Below are 23199 nucleotides of genomic sequence, written 5' to 3'. Positions count from 1 at the left end.
CATCAAAGAGAGTTAGAGAATCAGTAGAATAAATTCACAATTATTATATTAAAGCTATACTTAGAGTGGTTGCAATCAGGTTGAATGGGTTCTGCAATATATTTTTATCAAGGAATATATGAGATATTCCAATTATTTATACAGCAGTACTTTAGTTTGTTTGTTTTTTTTTTTTTTTTGGCAAGGCAATGGGGTTAAGTGACATGCTGAAGGTCACACAGCTAGGTAATTATTAAGTGTCTGAGGCCACATTTGAACTCAGGTCCTCCTAACTTCAGGGGCGTTGTTTTATCCACTGTGCCATCTAGCTACCCGCTCCCCATCAGTACTTTAAAAGATATAGTGTACCTGAACTCAAACCACACCAAAGGCCACCTATTCTACCTAGTGGCTAAGTTTATGCCTATGTATGTCTAAAATGATACTAGGTTCTTTTAACAATTCAAATGCAAAGAAAAATGAAGATAAGATGAAGAAAAATCTCTTGAGGCTGTGAGAATGAACAGAAAAATGGCAAATGAGATTTATGAAGAGCAAGTACAAATATTTTCACATAGATAAAAATAATCCTAATTAAAGTGAGAATACTAGATCTTTTAAGTCACTTTAACCCAAGAAAGATATCTGGGAGACACTGTGGATTGTTCTCCAACTAATTGCTTAGACCAAAATGACCAGAAACATTAGGTCAAAAATATTTTGCCTTGTTAGAAACAAAAATTCTTTTGGATGAGACTTAATATCTTATTTTCTGGACGTGTAATTTTACCAGTATAGAAAGTAACCCATGTGGAAACTTCCTCCACTAACGATCATCCTTAACTTATTTCAGAGAGTTATTTAGGGCTTTAGAGAGGTTAAAGGCTTTGCCATGGTCATACAGTTAGTTTGTGCCAGAAGAAGGAACTGAATCCAGATTTTTCTTGACTCCTTCTATCTATTGCTAGCATATGGCCTTTCCAAATGAGTACTGGAAACAAAATAGAGAAAACATTACCTTTTTCCTACATAAAACTACAGTCTAATATCAGCATCCCAAGAAAGCTAGAATTATAGAACAAGAATCAAATGACTGAGGGAATAATGGTTCTACTATATGAGTCTGGACTATAATGATTCAGTAGTACTTTTCCATTTAAGCATAAAAAATATGAATAATATGGATAAGGTAACTACGATCTTTTTTTTTTTTTTTTTGGCAAGGCAGTGGGGTTAAGTGGCTTGCCCAAGGCCACATGGCTAGGTAATTATTAAGTGTCTGAAGCCAGATTTGAACTCAGGTACTCCTGACTCCAAGGCCAGTGCTCTATCCACTGCGCCACCTAGCCGCCCCTAACTACAACCTTTTTTAAAAAACATGAACTAGGGGGAGCCAAGATGGCAACATGAAGGCAGCATTTCCCAGGAACGCCTTCCTTCCCCAAACTCCAAAAAAACAAATGATGATTCTAGCCAAAATTTAGAGGGGCTGAACCCACAGAAAGACTGAGTGATACATTTTCCCAGTCCAAGATAACTTAGAAGTTCCGTGGGAAAGCTATGTTTCACCAGGACCAGGAGTTGGGGTAAAAAAGTCATGGCTGCAGCGCAGCATAGCACAGCCCAGCAATCACTGGCAACAGCTTGAAGGAACAAGGAGAGAACTCTGCTACACCAGAATGAGTGTGGAGTGAGGAGTACTGGCCACAGAATCTGCAATGAGAATCTGGAGAAAGCAGCCTGCACCCCCAGAGACAGTAAGGAAAGTCTGCAGAGATTTCTCTGTTCTCCCTGGGGTAGGACTCTGCTGTTTCCCTACACTCATATCTAGGTTGCAGTTTGGGCTTTCATACTAAGATAGCAGGATCTTCCTTATAGCTCCAGGGCAGAGGGAAGTATGGGGCCATCGACATACCAAAGCAAAGGCAAGAGAGCATAAGATCTTAGAGGAATAAAGGTCCCAGTGGGGTGTCCCAAAAACCAAAAAAAAAAAAAACCAAAAACCCCAAAGCCTTGGAAGTACTGTCTTGGGCTGAGGAAATGAGTAAACAACAGAAAAAGAAGAATCTGACCATAGAGAATTACTTTAGTCCCATGTAGCATCAAAACATATACTCAGACAATGACAAAATCAAAATTTCCAGATCCAAAACCTTCAAGAGAAATAGAAAATGGGCTCAGACTAAGAATGAGCTCAAAAAAGACTCTGAAAAGCAATTAAGGGAGATGGAGGAGTAATGAGAGCGATGCAGAAAAATCATGAAAACCAAATCAAAAGCTTGGTAAAAGATATAAAAAAACTCTCTGAAGAAAATAACTCCTTCAAATGCAGAATGGAATTAAAGGAAACTGATGACTTTGCAAGAAATTAGGAAGAAATAAAACTCTTCCAAAAAAAACAAAAATTAGAAGAAAATGTGAAATATCTCATTGGAAAAAAAAACCCTCAAAAACAGATCCAGAAGAAATCATTTAAAAATTACCAGGCTATCTGAAAGCCATAATCAGAAGAGCCTAGACTTCATTTTTCAAGAAATAATACAGCAAAATTGCCCTGAGATCCTAGAAGCAGAGGGTAAAATAGAAATCGAGAGAATTCACCAGTCACCCCCTAGAAGAGATCCCAAAAGAAAACTTCCAGGAATATTATAGCCAAATTCCAAAACTCCCAAATCAAAGAGACAATTCTAAAAGCTGCCAGAAACAAACAATTCAACTACCGAGGCTCCATAGTCAGGATTACACAGGATCTGGCAGCATCGACATAAAGGGTTTGTAGGGATTGGAATATGATATTCCAGAAGGCAAAAGATCTTGGTTTATAACCGGGAATCAACTAGCCAGCAAAACTGAACATCCTCTTTCAGGGGAAAAGATGGACTTTCAATGGAACGGGACTTTCAAACTTTCCTATTGAAACAACCAGAGCTGAACAGAAAGTTTGATCTCCAAGTACAGGGCACTGTTGAACCATAGAGGGAGTGGAAGAGAAGGACTAACTATGAGGAGCTTAATGATACTGAATTGTTTGTATTCCTGCACAGGAAGAAGATATTGATAACTCATATGAACTTTCTCATTTATAAGAGCTGTTAGGAGGAGATAGGACATAGGAAGGAGTGGAATATAATAGTATAATATAGTAAAAAGATGGAGTCAATGGGTGATAAAGAAAAGTATTGGGAGGAGGGAAAGGAGATGAAGAAGCTAAGAAATTTCACATAAGAGTCAAGAAAAAGCTTTTTCGATGGAGTGGAAAGGGGGAAGGCAAGGGGGAATGAGTGAGTCTTCATTCTCTTCAGAAATGGCTCAGAGGAAATAACATACACACTTAATAGGGTGGGGAAATCTATCTTACCCTAGAGAAAAGTAAGAAGAAAGGGACGGGATAAGGGGGAATGGGGGGAGGGAAGGGGGGAATAGGTCATTGAAGAGAGGGAAGATCGAGGGAGAGGGTACTCAGATTCAACACACTTTTGGACAGGACCAGGATGAAAGGAGAGAGAGAAAAGAACAAATGAGAGTGGGGAGAAATAGAGTGGAGGTACAGCTAGTAATATCAACTGTGGGAAAACTATTGAAGCAACTTCTCTGGTGGACTTATGATAGAGAAAGCAACTCACACCAGAAACAGAGCCATTGAAATCTGAACACAGACTGAAGTACAATTTCTCTCTCTCTCTCTCTCTCTCTCTCTCTCTCTCTCTCTCTATTCTTGAGGTTTCTCATCTTCTTGTGGGGGAGGCGGGGTTATATTTACTGTTATAACACATTCAATTTACATTAATGTATGGCATGGAAACAATGTAGAGACTATCAGACAGCCTTTTGTGTGGGGGGGAAGGGAAGGGGGAAAATTGTAGAATTCAGAGCCTTGCAAAAAATGACGGGTACATATTACTATTGCATATAACTGGAACACAAATAAAATGTTAAAAAGTGAAAATTTAAAAAAAACGTGAACTAAAGGATAAGTCTTTGAAGACATAGGAGAAGTTTAGGACCAAAACCAAAAAAATGATACAATTCACAAACCAGCCATAAATTTACAGAACCAATTACTATAAGAAGTAGTGAAAAAATTTAAATTTAAAAATAGATTTTTAAAAGATTCAGTTAAATTCACAAATAACAGACACATAACAGGATACTAAGAAGAAAGTAGGATGATTTTAGGTTATGTTCCTAAGTCTTTGAGGGTGACCTCAAGAGACTCAATCACACTCTAATCTCTCGTATTCTTTGTTGACATGGTCAGAGACAGTAAATTTAGCCAATTATTCCCAGCCCAAGAATGATCAGGGGCCAAACTAGGCCTGGAAAAGGGGCAACTAGATTACCTTAAAAATTACCTTGGTAGAGCCAATATGGTAAAATGGTAGGAAATCAGTATTGTGAGCTACCTTCTACAATACTCTAAACAGATCTAAAAAATATAGCAAACAGAATTCTGATGGGGAAATCCCAGTGATTCATTTGTACAGCCTAGCTCATCACTGGGAGAAAGACAGGAAAGCGAGTAGACATTGGGGACATAGTCAGGTCAAGAACACACAATAGACACAGTACTCTGGTGCTTAGGGCAAGAGAAGGTCACATTCCTGTACCGGGGTATTGCAACAGAGACAAATGTGAACCAGTGGTTTTTTCACCCACTATCCAGTTCTAGGACATAGATCTGGAGAGTACTGAAAAAGAGGTCTGCATAAAGGGCTAGAATTTTTGGGTAGGGAAGCCCTAGATAGTGCACTAGGAAAGAAGAAAGTTGAGAAACAAGCAGCAGTGTGGATCTGGGGGTTGAGCTGAGCCTCATTTCTAGTATCTAGCCCAAAATGCACAAGAATAACATAGCAGGAATGCTAAATCAAAAAGGGAGCCTGCATTCTGCCAGCATTAGAGTTTTTCGCTGGCTGACAGAAGCATAATCCAGCAGCAGTCTACTCTTACTCAGATCAAAGTCAGGAATAAGCAGAGCTCAAATGGGGTTGGGGCTGTAGAGGGCAGCAATGAGACTTTACCTTTAAACAGACAAACTGTGAGTATTGAAAACTTGCAAGTTCCCAGTCTGTCCCTAAAATCCTGAAATAACACAACACTTCATAACCCAAGATCACAACAATAGGACCAGCATTAGCATTCCACACAGTATGTCAGAGTCCTGCCATAATATTAAACGCAAAGTTGTGAAATAGACAGGAAGAATGGACAAAAAAAAAAAATAATTCTCCCATAAAAAACTATTATGGTAGCAGAGATACTCCAGACAGAAAACTAGAAGAAGAAAATGACTTTGAATCCAAGTTCAAAGCGTTCCAGTTTGTAAAAGTGAATGGAAATCATGCCACTGAACATGTTTGGTCCTCCTCCAACTGAGAAAACAATCCAAGACTGGCTATGGGAAGAAGAAACCCCATTGAAAACACCATAGCAGAAGTCCATGAAAGGCAAATTGGCCTGATTTAGAAGGAATTGAAGAGATGGGTCATTGGACAAAGATGGTTCAGCATGAGGCAAGAAGAACTGCTGATGAAAAAGAAGTGACTGATTTCAAAGGAACATACAGTTGGTGCTTCAGGTTCATGAAACGGAATTGACTAAGCATGTGTCCATGCACCAGACTTGGCCAAAAGATGTCTGAAAGCTATGAGCATAAGGTCCTTGAATTTCATGTTCAATAAAACTTGAGCTCGATAACTTTATGTAAAACATTTTTTTTTCAAATTTCTGGCTCCCAAATTAAGGTGAATCTTATACATGGGGAAATATGGTTAATATTAATACAAAACAAAAAGAATGAAAAAATCAAAGAAAGTATAAGGTATCTCAAAGTAAACACAATGACTTAGAAACCATATTGAGGAGATAAAACAATTAAGAACCATTTGATTATATGAATAACATCAACAAAAAAAGAATGTAAATATCTTGTATTAACAAATCTTTAAAAACAAAACTGCCCAGATATCTTAGAAGCAGAGGGCAAAATGAAAAAAGAAAGGATTCACTAGTCACTAGTCACTTTCTAAAAAAAAATTTCAAATGAAAACTCTTAAGAACATTATAGCCAAAATCCAAAGTTTCCAGGTTACAAAAAAATATTGCAAATATGGTGCCATGGTGAAGAATACACAATATTTAGCAGCCACCACTGTAAAGAAGAAAAGTCTTAGAAGACTGTATTCTTCAGAAGGCAAAGGATATGGGTTTAGATCCAAGAAGAACTTAGCAAGCAAAACTGAGTATATAGTTCTCCCTTCCATATCATGATTTATCCCAGCATGGTTTCAGTATATTGTGTATCAGCATAAAAAATTAAATGGGAATGATTTAGGACTTTTGAGGAATGCACAGATGACACAGAAAAAAATTTAGAAACCCAGAAATGCATAAAATATTTGTATAGTGTTGCATGATGTCAACCCAAATTTTGTGATGATCATCAGGATCATAAAGAGAATTCAATTAGGACTGGCATGTTCTGTTATGTCATGATGATCTTAAGAAGAGATTGGAAAGAGAAGGAAAAAGAAATAAAATGAAAGGGGAGAAGGGAGGTTAGGAAAGGAAGGTTAAATTATCTTTATAGAATCATTGTACAAAGGCATTTATCTGTACAAAAAAGGGGGAGGGGGATGGAGGGTGTGATATACTTAAACCTCACTTTCATTTGAATTGCTTGAAAAAAGAAGGAATACACACATATAACTGAGTACAGCAATACATTTCACTCAAAAGAGAAATGTAAAGGAAAGGGAATTAGGGGGGGAGGAGAATTAGAAGGCAACTAGATTAAGGGAAGAATTAGTTCTAAGAAAGATAAACTCTAAGTATGTTTAAAAATAATTACAGATCTTTTCTGAGGTGGTAAATAATGAAAATCTGACAGACTGCCCATAAATTGAAGATGTGATGAAAAAGTAATAGTATGAGGGAATACTATTATGATGAACTCTTAATTGAATAAAAATCAAACATGATTTCAGAAGACTAATAATAAAATCTACAGCCTATATCCTGATGGAGACGTGAATGCAGAACCAGATAAATATTTGTGGGAAATGGTCAATGCGTAAATTTGTTTTGATTGACTATACATGTTTGTAATGGACTTTATTTTTCTTGTGTGAAAAGGCAGATTTTGACTGATTAAAAGAATTCTTTTTAAAAGAAAGTTTTAGTAATACCTAATCTGAAACTTCTGGGTCTTTAAATACATATGTGTATATATGTATATGTATATGTATATGTATATGTATATGTATATGTATATGTATATGTATATGTATATATTATATACATACACACATACATACATACATATACACAAACATTCGTATATATAAAGATAAAAGGACATCTAGATAGATCTTCTGTTATCTCAATTATTTATATATAGTAACTTTTTTCTTGCAAATAAACCCTAGGAAATGTATATCTGTGGCAGTGGAGACTGGAAGGAAAAGAGAGACAAGATGTTAGAATCAGATATCCAGCTACAGTACCAAGGGCATAATAAGGAGAAAGGTAATGAGAGATTGGGTGTGGCAAATTTTTGAATACACAGTGCTTGTGCAGGTACAGAGATCATGAAGTATCAGAAGGTTTGAGACCTCAAGTTAGAGTTCAGTAATCAAAAAAGATTTGCAACATGGATTTATAACCTATGGAGCCATGGCAGATTGAAAAGAGGAGTTGATGCCTTAGGACTCTGAACAAAATATAACAATATCTAGGGTGAGAGTCTTCACATGTCAATGATAGCAGTGACATAAAGTGGCAATTCTTATGTCCTTGTAACAAACAATTCCTGAGATTTAATAGGAATTTTTAAAAAAATACATATGCAATTAGGATTACTATATAAAGACAATCCATAAAAATAGATGAAACTAAGTTATGTAGAAACTGGAGTAGAGATAAAATACAATTCAGAATTTTTGTAAATTAAAAAGATCCTAAATACAATAAATATTTATTAAAATACATGGATTTTAAGAAACTACTTACTTGAAAACTATGATTTTTAAGTCCTTTATTAATACTATGAAGATTCAAGTTTAAACTTAAATGTGTAAACCATATTAGGTATCCAAAATTGTAATCATTTCAAGTGATCATTTATTTGGTCAAGCCATTCCATTACTTTGCCATAGAACTTTATTTCCTCCAAAGTGCATAAATTTTAAAGGCCTAATTAAAGCTGGACCCAAGTGATTATTTCTGGTGCATACCCGAAAAATCTTGTGCATTCTCATGGTAGCTGAACAGAAGACAAATCTAGTGAGAAGCAAGCGAAGAAATTCATCCCCGAAAAACTGGAGAAAAGCCTGATCTGAAAAGAATAAAAAGGTGACATTGGAAAAAAGTTTGACTGGAAAAAAAATTTCCAAAAATAAAAAGAAGAAATTGGGGGTGGGGACTTAAATTTTCTTGTTGGTAACAAATATTAAATGACCATTTGAAAGTCAAACACACTTAAAGTATCAGGAAATTTAACTGCCACTCCAAACTCATATATTATATCAGAAAGGTACCTATGGAACGTGAGTGGGTCAGCAGTTGGGCAATATCCCGGTTGATTTTTCGAAGATATTCTTGACATTTTTCCCACAGACCTCTACGCATGCTCGACAATCCAGAGACAAACAGGAAGGCCATTAGAGGATTGTTCAAAAAAAGAGTGAAGAGGCTACCACGTTGAGACTGATCTGAAATAAGAAACAGGTTGCATTGGGAGACAATGAACAGAAAAATCATCCAAATCTCCGTAATTCTAGCCTGTATTATCCAAAAGGTCTCAATCCTTTCATTCAAGCCAATGAAGACCACTTGCAGGCATAAAAAGACAAAACAGGCTCTTAAGTAAATTCTCTCTATCTTGTTTGTACATATTCATCAACTTCAAACTGCAGACTTTTTCCTCTTTGCTTGATATTTAAAGTTTACTTTTCTTATCCAATAGCTGGATAAGCCTTTTTATTTAAATAGACAACACTTAATAGCACTTGTATACCACCTTTCATGAATGCTGAAAATCTTTTTTTTGTGGATCATTTTTTCTCAATAAAAAGTTTTTTATTTGATAAAGTGTGTGATTTAAAAAAACAAGAGAATAGTAACAAAAACCATTGGATTTGGAGTCAGACAGATCTCTGTTGGACACCTGGCTCCATTACTAGTATGACCCTGGGGAAAAACATTTTCCTTTCCCAGGCCTAAGTCTTCTCATATGTAGAATGAAAGGGTTGAATGAGAATAGCTTTAAACTCTTTGGCAACTTTAAAATTCTATGATCATATGAACCCAAATTGTGGATTACTTTTAAAAAATTACTGAAAATAGAAACAGGGTAGCAGGTCCCCAGTAGGAGACTTTCACCATTGTTTTAAGGTAAGTTCTATCATTTAGTAAAATGGATAATTTGATGCTTAGACAAATTTATTGAATGTTACTGCTACATTTTTTTCTAATAAAGAGCAGAACTTACCTTAAAACAACGGTGAAAAGTCTCCAGCTTCTCTCAGGTATTCAAATGCTGACCACCACTTCCTGTGTCAAACTATGTCAGCAGACTGGGCTTCTGGTTGGGAAGTAGCGGTAAATTGCCATCTCTCACTGAGAGACACCAACACTATTCACAGTTAGGGAGACAGTGAAACAGTGAAGGTCCTGCTTAAATAGTTCTCAAAATCTCTCTGTGATACTAAGCTTTATTTCATGTTCATTCTTGCCTAGAGCAAGAATAAATGAGCTGAATAAGATCTCACAGGTCTTGGCTGGTGTTAATGTTTACAACTTGTGGATAAATTTGAATGTTTTTAATTTTCACTCAGTCACATGATAAATGGGCAAAATATTCAGAGAGAAATTCTCTTTACAACAAAAAATGTAAAAAAAAATAAGAAATTCCTTTAAGTTCTGTCAATTTGGGTACAATGTAACATAGGAATTCTTCAAATCAAAATCAACAGTTTAAGAGTTTAAATGGTGCTTTAAGTATATTGGATAATCTCAGTAGAGATGGAAGTGATTATAGCTGCTGAATATAATATTAACTGATAGAGATAACTATCTCTTTTTTGTCTAAATGTTTGTTATTGGGAACAGCTAAGTGGCACAATGGATAGAGCACCTGCCCTGGAGTCAGAGAACCTGAATTCAAATCTAGCCTCAGACGTTTGAAGCTTGCTAAACTGTTTGACCTTGGGCAAGTCACAACCCCACTGCCCCACCAAAAAAACCTCCTAAAATAAATAAATAAATAAAAAGAAATAAATGTTTACTACAAGAGAAAATTCAATGCACAGCAGGTTTTATGGGGAAACAAAAAAAAAGCACAGACAAAATTTAAATTAAAAAAATTACATGTCAGAGATGGTAAATCAAGATGAATCCCTTGAATTTGAAAATAAATACCCCATAAACAAAAGGCCCATAAACCACGAAAATTTCCAAAATAGCAGAAGGCAAAAAAAAAAAAAAAAAAAATCTAATGATAACAGATAGTTCACCTAACAATACTGTATGGTAATCTTTGAAAGATAGCTAGGATACTGAAATTGGACCCTCTGAATCAAAGAGTTTACTTTTAGCAGAGAGCTAAAATTTAGCGAATGATCACATTGCTAAGTCAATTCCATATACATATATATATATATATATATATATATATATATATATATATATGTTTTTCATCAATGAGTGCTACATGTACCTATCAGAGAGGAAAATCAAGTTTAAGAATATAAAGCCAAAACCCCCCCCCCAAACCAAACCCAGTTTAAATTAGACCTTGGTATATCAATAAAAACATACCTTGTAATGCTTTTGGATATGTTGTTGGAGAAAGCAAGCAAACAAGAGGTTGTCCAAATAAGTTTGTGAAATTCTGTAACATAACAATTTTTTAAAAAATATTAAGATTGGCTAAAATTAGTTTCTCAGTAATGAACAAATAGGTTTCTCAATGATTAGCTACTTATAAACATATACAGCACATCTGAAACTAGAACATTAATTATGGAAAGGTCAAAATTTTTTACTTGAATAGGAAATTATCCTGTAATATTTTAACTATCTATCTATCTATCTATCTATCTATCTATCTATCTATCTATCTATCTATAGTTTTTTTTTTTGCAAGGCAAATGGGGTTAAGTGGCTTGCCCAAGGCCACACAGCTAGGTGATTATTAAGTGTCTGAGACTGGATTTGAACCCAGGTACGCCTGACTCCAGGGCTGGTGCTTTATCCACTATGCCACCTAGCCACCCCTTATTTATTTCTAAAATTTATTTTATTCTAAATTTTTCCCCCAGCTACATGCAAAATCAAGTTTCCACATTTACTTCCAAAACCTTGAGTTCCAAATTCTCTCCCTTCCTTCCACTCTACTCTTCCCAATGAGAAAGTAAGTTACTTTGTGTAAGTTAAAAATGTATAGCCATGAAAAACATTACTATAATAGTCATGTTGTAAAAAGTAAACATTACTCCTCCCAAAGAAAAATCTCAAGAAAATAAAGTCAGAGAAAAAAAAAGTTTGCTTCAGTTTGTATTCAGCCAACAGCTCCATCTTTGAGATTCTTCTGTAATTTTTTTTTTAGTTTTTGCAAGGCAAATGGAGTTAAGTGACTTGCCCAAGGCCACACAGCTAGGTAATTAAGAGTCTGAGGCTGGATTTGAACTCATGTACTCCTGACTCCAGGACTGGTGCTCTATCCACTGCGCTACCTAGCTGCCCCATCCTATAATTAAAAAAAAATCAGATTTCATTAAGTTAGGGAGCTCATGGTGAAATACATCTATTAATGCAGATTGGCAAATATTTTGCAATTTATTTTCAGAGACAGTTGTCCAGGGAATTGAAAGGTTAGGTGACTTTTCTCTAGGTTTAGAAAGCAGGGAAATGGCAGCTAGGTGGAGTAGTGGATAGAGCATGGACCCTGGAGTCAGAAGGACCTGAGTTCAAAGCTGACCTCAGATACTGAATAACTGCTTATGTGACCTTGGGCAAGTCACTTAACCCCATTGCCTTGCAAAAAAAAAAAGAAAAGAAAGGGGCGGCTAGGTGGCGTAGTGGATAAAGCACCGGCCTTGGAGTCAGGAGTACCTCGGTTCAAATCAAGGGCAAGGAAGATTGTTACAAATCTAGGGTTATACAAGTAGCAGGTCACAGAGATGAGGTTTAAACTAAACAAGATTTAAACTCTAAGTCTTAGCATCCTTTCTGCAGCATCATTCCATGTCCTATTATTAAAGATTTTCTAAAATTATTATGATCCAAATGCTCTGATGAACCAAAAATCTAGAAAAAAAGTTGCAAAAGTAATGTAAAAGCAATAAAAATCTAAGAAACTAGTAAGGAGATTCAGTTACGTGCACTACAAATTACATTTTTTTTTAAGTTTTTGCAAGGCAATGGGGTTAAGTGGCTTGCCCAAGGCCACACAGTTAGGTAATTATTAAGTGTTTGAGGCTGGATTTGAACTCAGGTACTCCGGACTCCAGGGCCGGTGCTCTATCCACTGCACCACCTAACTGCCCCTCAGATTGTATTTTTAAGTCAAGCAATTAATGTAGCAAATTAGATAGGGCAGGGAGCCTATGCAAGGGAGTATGACATTTCTTTTACTCATTCCTTGTCTAGTGTCTATTTAAATGTGTAACATTAGAATGCAGTAGGGCAGTAACTGCCTGCATTTCTGAGATTTGTTAGAATTATTGTCAAGGTACTTCAAAAGAGTCATGAGTTTATCTATGAGAAGGTAGCCCTCTGTTGCTTGGTAAGGTCTGTAGCCACTTTACACAACCTGGTGGTTAATTCTTTGAGTTTTTCTAGGCTTCTGGGATTTGCTGGAAACTGTGTTCTCTCTGTATTACCTTTAAGAATTCAGGATCATCTCCAAGGTATAACAAGGCAGTGCAAGACAACTTTTTAGGAGAAATGGTCAGGGATACATTAGAGAACCTTGAACTCCAGGCAATGGGGCTAACAAAATGTTGGGAAGAAAAGGGAGGATGGATAGAATGGAACCCCTTCCTTCCAAATACAAACATCTAAATGTGTCACTTTTGTATGTCTGTAGGTAGGGGGTGTATTGAATGTCACATTTAGTAAAGCTAAAATCATATAAAGTTAAATATAATGTGCCTACACCTATAAAAAAACCAGTTTATAACTTACAGTCTTCAAGAGATACCTGAGTTTAAGTCATTTGTCCATGGTGTGTCAGATATCAGGATTTATTGTCTTACAGCACTCAAACTCTATATAATCTCTCTTAATAACAAAAACAACTCAGAAATAGTACAATAGCTTTCATTTTAAAAAAAAACAGAAGTAATTTGTCTTTCAGATTAAATGTGATTCTATATTGTTCAGGTTCACATGCCCTGCAGTGATTTTAAAGGTAGGAAATTTCAAAATATCAAATTTATCAGGTATTTCAACATTTTTTGCTTCATTCCTTTGAGTATTAAAAGCTTTTCATTTAATATATAAATACAGTTGGGAAAGGCCAACCTAGAAGGATTTATCAGTTAAAGCCTTAATTATAAGTTAACACCTGAGCAAAGATTAAATGGTATCAAGAGAACAGAAACTGAGAAGTGGGGGGATAACTCAGAAGGGAATACAGCAGATGGAGAAGTTAAAGCAAAAACAAAAAGTGCTTAAGTCCAATTCTATATTGCACTAAAAATCATATAGCCTGCTATTTTTTACTACATTAGTAAACACTTATTAAGCATGTATTATATTGCCAGGCAGTGTGGTAGTGCTATAGTTGTCAATACAAAGAAGGAAACCTTACTCTCAAGAGAACTTACATTGTCAAATAAAAATACAGGTATATTTTAAATACAAGTCTGTCACAATCAGTCTGGTTAATTTAACATTATTCAAAATCCAAGCCTTGCTCAAAGTAAGGTCCAGAATGCTGTAGTGCTCCCTACCCCCATGCTTTTAGACATGTTTCAACCCCAAGATAATTTGAATTAATATTTGTAGGCAACCTGAAGAAAAAAACTCACATGTTAATATACAGTATTGAGTTAACAATCCAAAACAACAGTCACTAAAATAGCCACTTAATCTTCAACTATTCTGACCTTGAGCTCTACCCTTGAGGCCTGAAAAGGCTTCTTTCCAATGCCTAATACTGTTTCTGAATGGAGAATGGTAGATCATAGTATCATCCCTTCAGGAAACAGTGAAAGCAATCCTTAGCTTTTGTTCTTGATCTCTTACACATTTTCTCAAGGGGAAAAGTCTCAGATAGGTTTTAGGCTGGAGAAAATATTTATTTTATATTTTCAGCTGAACTAAAAAAAGGTTTTGGTTTTTTTTTTTTAATAAAAAAACAATTCTTCAATGTGCTTTAACACAATCTAGCAAGAGATTAAGGGCTTTATATTGACTTAGAAAAACATATTAACATCATCTATGTTTCACTGTATTTTTATTTATTTATTCTATTAAATATTTCCTAATTATATTTTAATGTGGTTCCAGCCACACTTCAGGGTATTGTGCCCTGCATAGGACTCTAATAACTCTGGGCTAGAGCATTAAGCAGTTAAGCGCTTTGCCCAGGATCATGGAATTTATATCAAAGAAAGTACTTGAACCCATGATTTTCTTAGCTTTGAGGCAGGCTCTCTTTTCCACTCTATCACACTACCTTCACACATATATAAATATTTACAGAATAAATATGAAGACAATATATAAAAACAAATATGTTAAGGAAGGCACCAGTAGTTAGGGGAATCAAGAAAAGCTGCATATATAAGTCATTCTTGAAGAAATAAAGGGATTCTCTGAGGTGATAGTAAGGAGGGAGTGTATTCCAACTCAGTACAAAAAAAAAAGACGAATTTGAGTGAATTGTAGCCTGTGTTAAGCACCTACTGTGTGCCAGGCACTGTACTAAGAAAGACAAAGGGCAGTTTCTGCTCTCGAGATGCTTCAGTTTAATGGAGACAAGGGAGCCAACATGCAAAGGACTATGTGTGAACAAGAAAAATTGCCAATCATTCACAGAGGGAAGGCCCTGGAATATCAGGGGTCAGGAAAGGTTTCCTGCAGAGATGATGAGCAGGCGCAATGAAGACAGAGGCCAACCAGAGAAAAGGTCCAAAGGTAGGGTATCTTGTATGGGATCCACCAGGAGGATGGTGTCATTGGACAATGAGGACAAGGGAAATCATGGGCACCTAAGTTGTAAGAGAACTGGTACCCCTTAATGCCACAATGCCTTTCTACAAACTAAGGTTGAAGGCACTGCTTTTTTCTTACAATGGTTTTGTGATAACTAATTAGGGAAGCACAAATAAACATCTTACAGATAACGAAGCTGAAAGTCAGGTAGGTTAAATGTCTTGCAGAACCTCCCAATTTGTGACTGATAGAGCTGAAATTCATTATCTCATTCCAAAATTTGGAACTTTTGAGTACAATATTCTCTTTTCTCTTTGTCTTCTATTAGCACTATATAGGATCATAGAGTTGGAGGAGGAAGAGAACTTACTGGATAACCCAACTCTCTCTTCTTAAAGATGAGGAAACTGTGGCCCAGTCATAGAGGAAACTTGCTCACAGTCATAGAGCTATTAAGCAGCAAAGCCAGAATTCTCAGATAATCTGACTCAAAATTTATGCCTCTCAGTTACCTTTCAGCAAAAGAAGTAGAAAAGTAAAGGGAAAAGCCGCCAGCAGGTGGGGTTGTGGAAGCATCCTTTGAACAAGTTGCTTCAAATGGACCATTCACAAAGATGGGTGGGGGACAATCAGGTGACAATAGCTGGGGCAGGTGTGGGATCTATTTTATCTTGATAGTGACAGGGCAATGTGAAGTTCAGCAAGTTCAGATTTGATACAGAGGAGTCTCTGCTTCAGCTGGTGATGCACCAGGCAAATGAGGAAGAGTCTAATAAGAGGAATAAACAGGATCACAAAGCTGGACAGATGAAGACTAGATGGATATATCAGAGATCACTGTTGGAGTTTTAAGGCTGGGGTGAGTAGACCTAAAACCAGGCTCACAGCAGCTTTGAAATCAAGTACTTAATAGGCCATTAAAAATCATTTTATCTTTATAACAGTAAGTTATATTAGCCATAAGTGGAGAGCTTCAGAGTCTGAGTCATAGAGTTGGGAATGTAAACATGTAGGGGTGAGATTTCCTAAGTTCTTTTCAACCTTACAGAAATGGAGGAGTTGCCTGAGGCCCACATAATGTGCTGAGAATTTGAGTAGAAAAGAAAAATCCTTTAAACTGACATATATATATGCAGAAATTTAATTACTTCCTATAGATTTTTAAGACTAGAGGTTCGAGAACTTTGATATTACCCTGACCCCAACACTGACCCACAATTTAGGGTTATCCCTTCCAAGGTCTTCTCTTGATCAGCTTCTCATTCTGTGAAAATCTAGTCCATATATCTTTATGTAAATTTACCACAGAAGATCTGCTAGTAACTTTGCCTCTGATTCTTTTAATATTTAATGGATAACAGTGTACATCACTTGTATACTTCATCTACTATGTCATTCTGACTCCATAAGGAGTCCAACTTCTTTTCTGGTTATACATGTCTTTGTTAGTGAATTCTTATACATATGTCAGAGACTCTTAGAGGAGAAAGACTCCTCAGAGGTTCCCAGTCACATCTGCAACTAACAGAAATGTCCTCTACAATAAAGGTTCCAAGCATGCATTCACAAATAAGTCCAACCTAGATTAAAATGTAATTAGGAAATAAAGAAAGATATATCACAACACAGATGCTACTCAGTTGTACTCTTCTAAGTCCAAACCTGGTCTGCAGTGATCCATTTTCCTAGGAGTTTGACACCACCACTCTACAACACACACTATCAAGCAAACATGGGGGTCAGGGACTTCTTTTTTTTTTTTTAGGTTTTTGCAAGGCAATGGGGTTAAATGGCTTGCCCAAGGCCACGCAGCTAGGTAATCATTAAGTGTCTTCAGCAGCATTTGAACTCAGGTACTTCTGACTCCAGGGCTGGTGCTCTATCCACTGTTCCACCTAGCCGCCCCCCAGGGACTTCTTGATGTGAATGAGAATATCCTAAAAACTGCCAAATCTGATAAGGTATGAGGATAAAGCATATAACCAGAATGAAGAAACCTAGATTGCCAAAGAAGGAAGGAAGCAATCATAAGAGAAGTATCTACTATGTGCTAAGCATTTAAAAGTATTATCTCATTTGGTCCTCACAACAACCCTGGGAGGCAGAGATTATTATTCCAATTTTATGTGGAGGAAACTTAAGTGGATAGCAATTAAGTAATGCCCAGGGTCACACTGCTGTTAAGTGTCTGAGCTAGGATCAGAAATGAGATTTTCCTGACTTCTGACCCAGAATTCTATCCATTACTCAATCTATCTTACTAATTACTGAAAAGTTTCATAGAGTTAACATCTGATTCTCTGCAGCCTCTACCCATTGTTCCTAGTTGTGCTCTAGAGTCAAACAGAATGAATTAAAACTGTCTTCTAAGTGACATCATTGTCACTTCATGCTATGACCCCCACCACACACACACACACACACACACACACACACACACACACACACACACACACACAGTTTCTACTCTCCAGGTCCACCACATTTCATTATGTCATCCAAGCCTTTGTGAGGCTTCTTTACCTAGCTTCTTTACCACACTTCTCAGTGTCCCCATATGAAATGTGGCACCTAAAACTGAACATAAGACTCCAGACCTGGTATAAGATGTGGTATATCCAGGTAGAGAACAGCAGGTCTAGCACTTCCTTAGTTCTGGATACTATGATCCTAAAATCACATGAGCTTTTTTTTAGTAGTCATGTCATCCTGTTGACTCATAATGAACTCCTAGTCCTCTGCTACATTCAAATTTTTTTTTCCACACAAATTGACTAGTCACAGATTCTCTATGTTGGACTTGCATAGTTCATTCTCCGAAGTAATCTCCTATACATTTACTGAGTGTGCATCTTTCCATTATTCTTTGGGTCACATTTTTCTTTTTTGGTAATGGTATAACATGATTTACTGTTATACTGTGGAAATACTAATGTCAGAAAGAATGGAGCAATTTGGAGCAATTTCTCCCATATAATCCAGGCTTATTACCAAAAAGTATAACTTAAAAAACAAAACAAAATCCAAACTCTTTATTGTCCCTAAATATATCTGAAATTTCCTTCTGTATTTTTACTTTTCTGACACTCTTCTAATAGGGTCATGCCACTTCTTCATTTTTCTCTTAGGTTATAACCCTCCTTCTATCTTTTGCAGGTATAGTTTGAAAAATTACAATACCTCAGAAAAATCTGTTTAGTTACAATGATCACATTTTTATATTTTAGGATCTTGATCATTTTTAGATTTTCTCAAATTCATTTTTTTAGAGCTGTCTATTCTTCTTAACATGTTTTTCATTTTGAGAGTCTCTGGCCAGGGGATTAAACTCAAGTATTCTTTGAAACTCTGAGTATGTTAGTTTAGTTATTTTTAAAGCCTAGGGCTAATAACAACTATGACAAGCATTTATTTTCTTATTTCTTGTAACCATGTTCAAGATTACAAGAAGTTCCAATCATTTTCACTTCACTAACCCAATCTATCTTATTGATCAGAATGAAGTACAAAGATGTTTCAGCCACTGCTTTCTCTACCATCTATGAGCTGAAATTGCCATGAAAAACAATTCAGGAATATACAAGATACATTTCTTTGAACAAATTGAGACTATTGGAAGATGCCTGTATACTCCATCTCATTCACTGCCGATATATCTTGTCTCTACAATATTTAGATCTTTTTAAGAGGAAAGTTTTTGTCCATAAGGTATTCCTCTGACAACATATCCAAAGGAAAGAAGATTCAAATTGTTTCTTCTTATATATAAACATGTTAGTATTCTTTCATACCACTGTATTCTTGAAAGCATACTTTTTGATTGTTTAAAGAAAACAATTCAAGTAAACCAACTCACAGAATATGAGCACTATATTACTGATCTAGATGGCTTCTGAGGTCATTTCCAACTTTAGGATGAGATAGCAAAGACTCTTAAAAAGGAGTGGTCAGGGAGGCAATGCTAAGATCCAGAAAGAACAATGGCATCAAAGACAAGGAAGAGTATCTAGGAGGAAGGGAAGGTATATGACAAGCTTCACTGACATCAAGTAGGAGTAGAGAAGAGAAGAGGTCACTGACATAATCATTAAGAGATTACTGTCATCCTAAAGAACATTTTCAACTGGGATGTGAAGTCACATTGCAAGAGACTAATAAGTAAGGGTTGGTAAAGAAATGGAAGCAGCAAGTATAGAAGATTCTTTGTCAGAATTTGGCAATGGAAGGAAGGAAAGTAGGAAGATAGTTTGATATCATTGTGTCAAGTGAGGGTATTTTAAGGATAAGACATATTTAGAATCAATAAAGATAAAGCCAGTTAGACTTCTGAGAAAAAAGAAGGAAGGGACATGGGTCAAGCTCTTAGAAGATAGCTAATAGAAGATTAGATAATCAAGAACATAAAGATAAGCTGACCTTGGCAGGGGTTAGAGAGGTCACCTCCTAAAATGATAGGAAAAATCACTTGATCAGGGCTCCCTATCCCTCTGAATCCTATGATGACTATAATGGGATTATGTTTCTACAGTGATTTACTCCCAACACATGAGACTTGAGTAAAAGTGATTCTCTGAGCCAAAAGGAACTCACAGCACCCCAAATGATGTACTGCAGACATGCAGCAAACACTCAACCCCTAATCAATCACAAGCCCAGCACAAAATGTAATTAATTTAACCAAATTAAATTATAATTATCTGATTACTTAACTCATGTAACTAAAATAAGTTAAATAATGTGTTATAAATAAATGAAATGAAAAACCTGCTAGAGTGAGAGAAAATTGTACATTTTATTCACGAACCTTGCAAGATACATCTTATAAGATATGGGTCCCTCACTCCTAGGCGTGAGGCATGAATTAGTCTTCAAAGTCAGATAATTTATAGTCTTCAGAAACTCTTTCCCCTCCCTCTTGCATGTTCATAGGCTCTCAGAGTTTGAGTTTCAATCTAAGAGGTCCAGCCATTCCATGGCATGCCCCTAATTTGATCCCCCCCCAACATCATATGATGCATGATATGCTAAAGAACCCCAATCGTCACAGGGGGTGTGTGGGTTAATATTCAATTACTTAAATGAGCAAACTTAGTAGCATTAGGTCAAGATCTCTAGGTCACTCTTGACTGGTTGAGAACCAGTTTGGGGTTTGGTATCCCTGGAATGGGAGTAGGAAGACTCTTCCAGTCTTGTGATTAGCTGGGCCATTCCCCCTTTGTAATGGATTCCCTAAGGGCTCCCCTCTACATCCTGTGAAGATCAACACCCTACATTTTTCACATAATGTAACTAAATATAAATAATATAATAAAATAATAGTCATCTCTAGAAGGTACCATGTCTAATATACATGAATAATAGCAGCTAGGTGACCCAAAGGAAATAGCCTTAGACCTATACTCAGAAAGACCTGAGTTGAAATCTGGCCTCAAATGCTTGTTAGCTGCATGCTCCTGGTCAAGTCACTTAGCTTCTGTTTAATTCAGTGTCAATTGTAAAAAGTGAATAATAATAGTACCTATCTCCCAGAGTTGTAGTGAGGATCAAGAGACCTTTGTAAAGCTCTTAGCATAGCATTTGGCCCATAATAGCACTACAGAAATTCTTATTCCCCTTCCTTCCATAACTCAGAGTTTATGATTCCCCAAAAGTAGTCATGAGAGTTTTATGAGAAGGTCTTCAGGGAAGTAGAATCCCTCTGAGAAAAGAGCAAAAACAAGGTTCTTTATTCCCCCAAGGCAAGTTAGGCTGATTTGTCCTTAAAATTCCCGAGACATTCTATGAGACTAAGTTGGTACAGAGGAATAAAGGTAATTGAAGTCTTTGCCTCTTTGTGTGAGTAAAAAGCAACCACAAAGAACTAAAGGAGTACAGGCCCCAAGGCTTAGACTGTGGATCATGATCTAGAATGCTGGCAAAGCAGCTTCAGCCAGTTAAATAGACCTTGGGTGTCTTCAATGCTTACAAATCCTTCTGCAGATCCTTCTCTTGCTATAAGTAAGCCTTTTTATTAATTGGTAGATGATTTATGAGTGTCTTGAGTGGGACTATAACTGAGTGAAGCCTCCCTCAGGTTTCAATAAATCTTTCACATCAGCAAGAAAAATTTCCACTTCCTTAAGGTCAGGTGGCAACAAAGATTATTCAGCACTGTGCTAATTGACCTCCATATATATGGAAGTATGCAGAATTATCTCTCTGATAGGGTAAAACAAATTATCTCTCTTTGATAGGGTAAAACTGAATCTGATTAATTATGTAAATGGGGGGGTTTGAAAATACTTTGCTCCAATTGGCTAGATACTTGTGGAAAGATTGTGAGCCCCCCTATCTGGCCAATAGGTAGTGGATGACTATGGACTATGTTAGGGACTAGGATTGAAGAGGTTTTCATGCCTCTGCACTTTACACTCCTCCTAGAGCATTAACTCATGTTAAGGATGTTGTGCCTTCTTCTTTAGAAGAGCAAATAAACTCCTTTTTGTTCACTGCTCCTGGTCTTCTGATTATTCTGTTTAAGGAGAACCAACATTGTAACATGTGGTTCTTAGCCGATACAGTCTCATTTTGTTCAAATACTGAACCTAAACTATTGGAGAACTGGCCTAATCTAAGTCTAGTCAAAATAGTATGATATTGCTTCTTTTGGACAGCTCTACAATATATTCTTTATTTCAAGATCACTAAAGGCTAATCATAAATATGTTATCATTGTCTCTTATGGACACCTGGTGTTTCAATATATTTGATATCACTCAAACAACAAAAAATATATGTTTTAACAACTGAAAATTTCATAAACATTTTACATGTTCAGAATTGAAATACCAATGAGGGAATACTTTACAGAGCTAGGAAAGAATAATAAAAGGATCATTAAAAGATAGATGCTTTAGAATTTTCAATGGAGACAAAGGGAACATTGCACTTCTAAGCCTCAAATTAAACTATAAAGCACAAATTATAAAAAAAAATTAACGGTTAAAAACAGAGTAGAACAAGCAAAAAGTAGGAAAAAATAGTTAAGGGAGAATCAGAAACAACTGATCACAATAACCCTACTGAGTCATAAATTATTTGGAAAAGAACTCTTTATTTGCCAAGAACTAATTGGAAAACTAGAAAGGAGTTTAGCAAAAATTAGGTTTAGAACAATCAGGTTTCCTTCCAGCACTCCTTAGCTACCAGCTCCAAATCATACAATTTCCACTCTAGAATCATCCCCACATCTTCCTTAACGGAAACATGGACATGCTTCTGGAATCAACCTGGGCTCTTTTAGATGATCTAACCCTAAACCTAACCCTAACCCTAACCTTCCCCAGAACCTGGTCCCCTCTTAAGAGTATGCTCCCTTTTAAACATCTTCATTCATTATCACTTTCAGCTCCAGAGTATGCTCCCCCTTAAATGTCTTTGTTCATTAGAATGTAAAATCCTTAAGAATGGGGACTATCTTTTGATTTGTGTCCCCATGTTTAACACTGGGGTCTGGAACATCATAAAATCTTAATGAATACTTTATCTTATGCTATATACTATACCAAATTTAAAATGGATATGTGACCCAAATATTAAGATCAAATCATAGCAAAATTAGAAGAGAACCAGATCAGGTGTTGATTTCAGTTATGGCTTAGTGGTACATTTGTCACTAAAAATGAAGAAGATCAAGAGACTAAACAGATGCCTTAAATTAGGTGAAGATGACAAGCTTTTGCAAAATCAAACTGAAGGAAATAGGATAAAAAGAAAACCTACTGATTGGCAAAATGTTTGCATCTATTATTTCTAATAAGTTTGATATTTGAAATACAATAACAACTATCGGAAATTAGAAGAACAAAAGTCATTTCTGAAAAGACAAGGGGTTAAAGGGTAAGAGCAAACAATTCTCAAATGAAGAAGTGCATATTATTAACAATCATGTGAGAGAAGACTCAAAGTTACTAATAACAAGCAACATACAAATGAAAACAAATCTGAAGCTTAACTTCACACATAATAAATTGGCAAAGATGACAAGAGTTGAGAATGCTGGGGTATCTTGGGTGGCAC

The 23199-nt window shown here is 36.2% G+C and overlaps 1 protein-coding gene across 7 annotated transcripts in view; it reads right to left on the bottom strand.

Annotated features, from left to right (window-relative positions):
* Positions 1–23199, bottom strand: part of SCAI (suppressor of cancer cell invasion) — a 214596-nt gene that overhangs the window by 11069 nt on the left and 180328 nt on the right. For 6 of the 7 annotated variants that reach the window (XM_074211586.1, XM_074211588.1, XM_074211587.1 and 3 more), the window contains 3 exons: positions 10795–10867; positions 8514–8687; positions 8211–8311 (listed from right to left, as the gene is read on the bottom strand). In XM_074211586.1, coding sequence (XP_074067687.1) covers positions 8211–8311; positions 8514–8687; positions 10795–10867 — 348 coding nt within the window. Of the gene's footprint in view, positions 1–8210; positions 8312–8513; positions 8688–9466; positions 9611–10794; positions 10868–23199 lie in introns of those variants that run through there. The other variant, XR_012473651.1, reaches the window with a different exon arrangement.

The sequence above is a fragment of the Macrotis lagotis genome, chromosome 1 (assembly GCF_037893015.1).
Source record: "Macrotis lagotis isolate mMagLag1 chromosome 1, bilby.v1.9.chrom.fasta, whole genome shotgun sequence".
NCBI classification, from domain to species: domain Eukaryota; kingdom Metazoa; phylum Chordata; class Mammalia; order Peramelemorphia; family Peramelidae; genus Macrotis; species Macrotis lagotis.
Note: the sequence above shows the minus strand (reverse complement) of the source record. Positions and strands in the feature narration are given on the sequence as shown.